The following is an 8,251-nucleotide window of genomic DNA, read 5'->3' as shown; positions in this document are numbered from 1 at the left end:
GACAAGTACCGGGGGCGTGCGGGGGGGAAAGGCGGCCGCGCCAAGCGCTTCGCCTCGGTCCCGCGCTACGTGGAGACCTTGGTGGTGGCCGACGAGTCGATGGTGAAGTTCCACGGGGATGACCTGCAGCACTACCTGCTCACGCTGATGGCCACGGCCGCCCGCCTCTACAAGCACCCCAGCATCCGTAACCCCATCCAGATCTCCGTGGTCAAGTTCCTGCTCATCGGGCAGGATGACAAGGGGCCCAAAGTCACCAGCAACGCCGCCCTCACCCTCCGCAACTTCTGCGCCTGGCAGAAGAAGTGGAACAAGGTCAGCGACAAGCACCCCGAGTACTGGGACACCGCCATCCTCTTCACCAAGCAGGTGGGTGCAGGGGGGGCCCGAGGAGCTGCTCCCCCTGGCACGGAGCCCTGCACTGGGCTGAGGTGTTCTGCCACCTGTGTGCGTGATGGGGGAGGTTGTGCCTGAGCCTGTCCCTCTGTCCCGGGGAACTCCACTCTCAGACGCTGGAGGGGGGGACCAGAGGCATGGAGCAAGCAGACTTGGGCCAGCCCTTGCTGTCCCCTGGGCAGGTTTTGGCTAGCAGCCTGGAAAAATCCCTGCCATGGGGTGAGTGAGCCCGGGAGGTGTCCACAGGCAGGGTGCCCCATGGGCACAAACCTGCTGCTCTATCTCCTGCCTCCATGCAGGAGCTTGGCAGCGAGTGCCCTGCGGCTCTGAGTGCGCCCTGAAATGAGAGGTCTGAGCCCAGAAGAGGAGGAGCATGGTCCTGTTCCCCCTCCCCAGCTGGGAAGAGCTCACAGTGCCACCTGCCAAGAAAAAACCTCTCCCTGCTTCCTCTGACTCATGCCTGAGGTTCTCCTGAGAACCTGGACCTCTCCTCAGCACTGGCTGCGCTGCATGGACCTGGTTCAGGGCTGGAAGTGAAGCAGCAGAGCTCAGCCAGCACTACAGCCCTCGAGTGGGGGAGAGCAGAGAGCCACTGCCCCCACTGCTGAGGGCTGGCTGCATCCCTGTGGTGGGAGAGAGGCTTGGAGCTGCCTTCGGCGTGGCTCCGTGGTGATGTGGCGTGTGGGACAAGCTCTGCATCCTCCCACCCCCACAAACTGGGTGACACCGAAGCTCCCACAGCCTCTCCCCATTGTTCCTCCCTCCCTGTAGTCCTGTCTCAGTGTGGACATCAGTCCAGTGCCTGCATCCCAAAATCCCTGATGGCATGGGAGGAGGATGAGCCCAGCTTGGAGGAGTCAGTCACGTCTTATCTTGGCTGCAGCAGGCTTTGGCAGAAAAGGCTCCTTGCATTTTCTCCTTCCACTATCCCTGCCCAGATGTTTTTGGATTAGGGACAGGTGAGGAACTCCCCTCAGCAGCAGGGAGACCATTCCCAAAATATTTTTCCAGGTCAAGCACTTGTGGTGGGTGGGAAGGATACAGCATCTGGCTCAGTTCAGCTGTCCCTAGCCTGGGCTCAGTAAGGGCTGGAGCAGGACTGAGCTGTGCAGGACGTGTAGAATCTTGTCCTGTGTGTCTTCTTGTCCTCCCCACCCCGGGCCAGCTGTAAATCCTCTGGGAGCACAGACAGGGTGGAAGGCCAGGCTGCTGGAGCAGCTCACAGAGGAGGACACTGCTGACACCTCTGCAGGGACGAGGCAGCTCCACCTCTGGTGGAAGCCCCGTGAGGTCACTGGAGCTGCACGTGGGACAGGGTCGGTCCCAGCCATTCAAAAGATGTGGATCACGTCTGGGCTGCATTTTTTACACATTGCTAAACCATCCATTCCTGAAATCCCAAAGCAAGCTCAATGCAAAGGCACACGGTCAGGGAGACATCTGCCTTCCTTGAGTGCATCCATCTGTGGTCCCCTGACATCCCGAAGCTTATCTTCCTGCCAAAAAGCTGTTACATAAGCCCCCGACTTAAATTTCACCTCCAGGCTGGTTGATAGGCAGTTTTCACTGTGCTGATGAGCTGCTGACGAATGGGGCTCTCTTTTACTGCTTGGATTTGCTCCCTTCCAACACTGAATGATGGATTTGCCTTTGGGAAGCTCAGTCCTGATCAGCTGGTGGGTGCAGATTCCCTTCCTACCTGAGCCACTGCTTGTTGGAGGGTCCTGCAGAGCATCCAGCCTTCAGCTGCCCTCCTGGAAATATCCCTGCACACCATGGCGAGGGGCTTGTCCATCCTTCCCACCCCTCCTGGACCTCACACCGGCTGCACATCTTTGCTTTGCTGTAAAACCAAAGGGAAGTTGCATGAAGGAAGATCTGGCTGCAGCCTAGCACGTGGGGGAATTTGGAAACTGCAGCTCCAGCCTCAGCTTTTTGGAGCTGCTTTGGATGCACACAGGAAGCCTCTGTGGCAGGGACAGTGCTTATGACTCTGAGTAGGCAAATTAATGCACAAGGATCCCCCTGACTGACCTGCGGAACGTCTTGAGAAGCTCACAAGGGATGATGAGAAGCCTTGGGAGGTGCCATGCAGGAAGGTCAGGCTGGCAGAGAGTGCTGATGCACTGAGCAGGTTGCCTGCAGCCCTTGGGGGACCAAGCATCCTCCCTGTACCTGTGCCAGCAGGGGGGACACCAGTGACAGAGAGCAAAGGCAGAGCTGGCTCCTTGCACGGTGCTTTCCCACCCTAAACCTCTTCCATTTCTCTGTGCTCCCCTCCTGAGCAGCCTCAACGCTGGCCAGGCTGAAGGAGGTGTTCAGGTGGGGGATCAGGACCTGTCATTAAAGCTCAGAGATGCTGCCTGGCACGGCCAGGCTGTCCTGAGGAGGCCGTGGTGAGGAGTGAGGGAAAGGGAAAAGCCCCCAGAGAGCTGCTGGTGGTGAATCCCAGCGAGGCTCAGAGCGAGAAGTGGGTCAGTGTGTCAGTGCAGGTGTTGGGCTGGGAGCCAAAGCTCGCTGTGCTGGCGAGGAAAGAACTCCTCAAAGAGCACTGAGAGCTCTTCAAAGAGCACTGAGCGGGGAGCTGTGAGCTGTGAGGCTGGGACATTCCTCCCCATGCCCCATCCTCGCCCCCAAACCCCCAGTGCTGGCCAGAGCATTTTGCATTTTCTCCTTCCACTATCCCTGCCCAGATGTTTTTGGATTAGGGACAGGTGAGGAACTCCCCTCAGCAGCAGGGACACCATTCAAAATCAGAGCTGGCAGGGGCTCCTGGGCAAGCTGCACTCCTGGGTTGGCTCAGGGTGGTGATGCCACTGGGTCTCGGTGCTGTTTTGGGACTGGGCCTCTGCCCCTGGGCTTGCCAGCACCATTAACCAACCTGTGCCCATATCAGTGGTGGCACTGCCAGTGCAACCTGGGGCTGCCACCTCTTCTCCTGGGATCAGGGATGCAGCAGGGCCCCAGCTGGGCAGGAAAATTGCAGAGCAAAGCGCTGAACTCAGCTGTGTGCTGGGGTTTTCCACCACCAGAGCAGACCCAGACGTTTCTTCACGTCACCTCTCTGGAGATGCCGGTCCTGCCTGTGCCTCCACACTCATGGCCCCAGGTCTCCTGTTAAAGCCATCTCAGCCCTGGCTGGGGCTCTCTGAAGTCATCAGGGCTGTGATTTACCCACGGCTGAACCTGCCTGCGCGGGAATGCCTGCAGCTTGGAAACCTTGCTGGAAATATTGGCAGAGCAGCTCCTGCAGGATTCTGAGCAACCCAGGCGCTTTGGCTGGGCGAGTGCTGAGCATGAATCACACTTATTTATAGCATGGGAGCGCCCAGAGAGTCCCTTACTTTTCTTTTCATGTGGAAAGCAGCTCCGTGCCCGCTGCATGGCCTCCCTGGCAGCTCTGGGGCAGCACCAAGGGAGGGGAGGATGCTCCAGCCCTCCCAAACCCAAACCACACCCAGCAGGGGAAGGGAGCACCTGGGACAAGGTTACTGCCAGGCTGCAGCACTGGCGTCTCTTAAATGGACTTTTTTAGCAAGAGCACCTGGGGAAGGGCAGATCTGCCCATGATGAGATCCTCCCCAGCCTCTCTCCTGGCAACATCTATGTAGGATGTGGCTGTCTTCAATCTGGGGGTGGAAGCCTGGGCTGGTTCCTCCAACACCCCAATCCTATCCTGTCCCACTCCCCCATCCCACCTCATTCCACTCCCATCCCATCCTGTCCCATCCCACCCCTTATCCCATCCCATCCCATCCCATCCCATCCCATCCCATCCCATCCCATCCCACCCCACCCTTTATTCCATCCTGTCCCATCCTCAGCATCCCATTCAATCCCACACAATCCTGTTCCAACCCCAGCATCCCATTCCTGGGCTGGTTCCTCCTTTGATCAGCTGGTCTTGGTTGCTCCTTGAAGGATGGCTGCAGAGTGTCTTAGAGAGGCAGAAGCACTTTCTTTAGCCTTGGAAACCTCTGGACCTGGTCCAGGGCTTTCTTTTTCCTCGGAAGAAGCTGAGAAATGAGATTGAGAAGTGGCTCAGCCCTGAGTCCAAGGCCAGATGTATTCCCATCCACCCACCTGTGTCACCATCCACCCACCTTGAGCTCACTCTTAAGATGAAGAGAACCAGACTGGCTCGTCTGTGACAAAACCAGCTCCACCCTGGCCAGAGGAGCTGTTTGGGTAGGAAAGCTGTTGCTGAAGGCAGGGCAGGATCTACACACATCCCTGGTGCTGGGGTTAAGTGCAAACACAGGGCTGCAGCCTGGGCTGGGTCAGGACTGAGGTTTCCTGCCTCCTGTCCCAGTGTGGTTCCCACCCCTTTGGGCTTTCTTCCCATCAGGAGCTCCCTGTGGGGGGCCAGGGATGAGGTGGGAAAGGGGAACGGTGACACCCGTGCTGTCCCCAGGACTAACCCCTTCCCTCTGTGCCTGGCAGGACCTGTGTGGTGCCACCACCTGTGACACGCTGGGGATGGCAGACGTGGGCACCATGTGTGACCCCAAGCGCAGCTGCTCCGTCATTGAGGACGACGGGCTGCCCTCGGCCTTCACCACCGCCCACGAGCTGGGTAAGGCTCCAGCCCTCCTCTTCCTCTCAGCAGCAGTGCCAGGGTTCAGAACTGCCCTGGTTTCGGCCTCTGGGAGATGAGACAACAGGTGGTGTCTGGTGAGGCAGAGTAGAAATTTTCTAGAGTAGAAATCTATTTTGATTTAAGTAGAATGTACATCTTTAAGTATGTAGCTTGCTGTGTGGTCTGACTGCAAAAGCTTAGGCTCAATGAAACTGCTTCAGTGAAAGACAGATAAAAGGGAAAGAGACAGAGAGTGATAGAGACAGAGACTGCTGTGAAAGCAAGTCAACTTGAGCTAGAAATTCTTTCTGATAAAGAAGAACCAGCAGCAAATGTCATGCAAAATTTGTAAAAATGAATATGTAATGTATTTGAAAAGAGACCTGAAGTTCCCAGAAGTACCATGTTATTTTAAGAAAACGATTCCCACATGCATCCAGCGCTGTGATAAACACACCAGCTTTACAACTTCCACAAAAGTTGTGGAGTTTTGTTGATCTCCACAAAACATTGGTGATAGGGAAACTCTGCCTTTCTCCCTGAGCCAGGTGGGAAAGGGCTGCTGAGGGAGCTGAGGGAGCTTTGCTCCCATGGTTGCTCCCACAGCTGGGTTTCCAGGATTCAGGAGTTCTGAAATAACAGGCAGAGGGCACACCTACCTCTGGGATGGAGGAGACAGCGGGGCAAGTGCTGAAGTCACCCGTCACCTTCTCTTCACAATTTCCCTTGTCCTTCCTTTTCTGTGTGCTTTCCACATGCATGAGGCATCTGGGAGAGAGCTGGAGTGTTTGCTGACTCTTCTGGGCTGTCCACAGCTGCAGTCCTTGTGGGTCTGCCCCACTCCATGTCTCAGTCTCCCCTGAAAGAAGTTGGGGGGGTTCCTGCTCTCCTGCTGTGCTGGGTTATTCACGCTGCCTCCCTCATCCCACCCTCAGGCCACGTGTTCAACATGCCCCACGACAACGTGAAGGCCTGTGAGGAGGTCTTTGGCCGGCTGAAGACCAACCACATGATGTCCCCCACCCTCATCCAGATCGACCGTGCCAACCCCTGGTCAGCCTGCAGCGCTGCCATCATCACTGACTTCCTGGACAGTGGCCACGGTGAGCCCTGCTGTGCCCCTCACCCCCTGCCCATGTCCCTGTCCCCTGGGAACTGGGTCCAGCCCTGCTGGTCCTTACTGGGAAAAGATGGTTGGCTGTAGAGCTCTTCCTCTCCTGGCTCTGTGAACAAATTAGAAGGAAATGGGAGGTTGGCAGCATTTCTGTAGCGTCCAGACCTCCTGGGTGTCCCCAGCAGTGACATCTGCACTCAGGCTGCTGGCACAGCTCAAGGCATCACCAGGAGATGGAATCATCAGTATCTGAGATACAGCCAAGATTGAGGGCATCCCTGGGCTAGCTTTGGCCCAATCTCTCCCTCATCTCCCTGCAGCAGTGCTTTCCCTCCCCACCCTGCTCCCTACAACCCCCAGGAGCTGACAGACCCTCTCCCACTCCTGCAGGGGACTGCCTGCTGGACCAGCCTGCCAAACCCATCCCTCTGCCCGAGGACCTGCCGGGCACCAGCTACAGCCTGAACCAGCAGTGCGAGCTGGCCTTCGGGGTGGGCTCCAAGCCCTGCCCCTACATGCAGTACTGTGCCAAGCTGTGGTGCACGGGCAAGGCCCGGGGGCAGATTGTGTGCCAGACCCGGCACTTCCCCTGGGCCGACGGCACCGCCTGCGGCGACGGGCGCTTCTGCCTCAAGGGAGCCTGCATGGAGAGGCACAACGTCAGCAAGTACAGGGTGAGTGCCAATGCTGGGAATGAAAAACAGGTCACTCAGGGAGTACAGGATGGGTACCTGGGCTGGGAACCCCAAAACCAGGGTCATTCAGTGTGTACAGGGTGAGTGCCTCTGCTGGGAACCCCCAAACACCCCAAAACCAGGTCACTCAGTGAGTGCAGGGTGAGTGCCTGTGCTGGGAACCCAAAAACACCCTCAAAACAGGCCACTCAGTGAGTACAGGATGGGTACTGGGTGCTGGGAACCCCAAAATCAGGGTCACTCAGGGTGTACTGGGTTGAGTGCCTGTACTGGGAACCCCAAAAAACACCCCACAGGGTCACTCAGTGAGTACAGGATGGGTACCTGTGCTGGGAGCCCCCCAAAACACCCCACAGAGTCACTTTGAGCAGGTGCTGGCAGACATATCCCCCATCTCCTGCTGGTGGAGACCCAGCATGGGGACACTGATGTGGAAAGAGCAGGAGATCCCTTGGGGATCATGCATTTCTCAGGGAGTGAGGCTGCTGCTCTGCTCCACCCAGCCCTGGGCAAGTCTCACAGAATTTGCTGTGTTGGAAGGGACCCACAAGGATCACTGAGTCCAACTACTGGCCCTGCTCAGAACCATTCCCAGGAGTCACACCACACACCTGAGAGGATTGTCCAAATGCTTCTTGAGCTCTGTCAGGCTTGGGGCTGTGACCACTTCCCTGGGAGCCTGTTCGGTGCCCCAGCACCCTCTGGGGGAAGAACCCTTTCCTGTTATCCAGCCTAACCCTCCCCTGACATGACTTCAGACCACTCCCTTGGGTCCTCTCACCACAGAGAAGAGATCAGCATGCACGCCTTAGATCCCCTCACCAGGAAGGTCTCCTCACCAAGAAGGTGACCTTATCTCTCTACACCTTCCTGAAGGGAGGTTGTAGACAGGTGGGGTTGGTCTCTTCCACTACTCTGACAGAGCAGCTCTGACAGAACCAGAGGACACAGTCTCAAGCTACGTCAGGGAAGGAATAGGTTGGATATTAGGAAAAAAATTTTCATCAAAAGAATAATAAAGTACTGGAATGCTCTTGCCAGGGAGGTGGTAGAATCACCATCTCTGGATGTGTTTAAAAAAGACTGGACATGGCACTTGGTGTTATGCTCTAGTTGAGGTGTTAGGGCATAGGTCGGACTTGATGATTTTAGAGGTCTCTTCCAACCTCATTATTCTGTGATTCTGTTTGTGGGTGGTTGGAGGTTTTCCTTGAGAAGGAATGGCTCCAGGTGTGGAGGTGATGGGTGTGCAGTGGTTGGAGGTTTTCCTTCAGAAGGGATGGCTCCAGGTGTGGGGATGATGGGGTGATGGGTATGCAGCGATTGGAGGTTTTCCTTGAGAAGGAATGGCTCACGTGTGGGGATGATGGCTGTGCAGCAATTGGAGGTTTTCCTTGAGAAGGGATGGCTCCAGGTGTGGGGATGATGGCTGTGCAGCCCCTCAGGCTGTCCCTCCCTGCAGGTGGA

The 8,251-nt window shown here is 56.8% G+C and overlaps 1 protein-coding gene across 1 annotated transcript in view; it reads left to right on the top strand.

Annotated features, from left to right (window-relative positions):
- The window catches only part of ADAMTS15 (ADAM metallopeptidase with thrombospondin type 1 motif 15), a 21,169-nt gene that overhangs the window by 7,368 nt on the left and 5,550 nt on the right, over nucleotides 1-8,251 (top strand). The window contains exons 2-5 of the mRNA XM_031063889.1: nucleotides 7-369; nucleotides 4,840-4,972; nucleotides 5,911-6,078; nucleotides 6,480-6,857. Coding sequence (XP_030919749.1) covers nucleotides 7-369; nucleotides 4,840-4,972; nucleotides 5,911-6,078; nucleotides 6,480-6,857 — 1,042 coding nt within the window. The remainder of the gene's footprint in view (nucleotides 1-6; nucleotides 370-4,839; nucleotides 4,973-5,910; nucleotides 6,079-6,479; nucleotides 6,858-8,251) is intronic.

Source organism: Geospiza fortis, unplaced genomic scaffold (genome assembly GCF_000277835.1).
Source record: "Geospiza fortis unplaced genomic scaffold, GeoFor_1.0 scaffold392, whole genome shotgun sequence".
Lineage (NCBI taxonomy): Eukaryota > Metazoa > Chordata > Aves > Passeriformes > Thraupidae > Geospiza > Geospiza fortis.
Note: the sequence above shows the minus strand (reverse complement) of the source record. Positions and strands in the feature narration are given on the sequence as shown.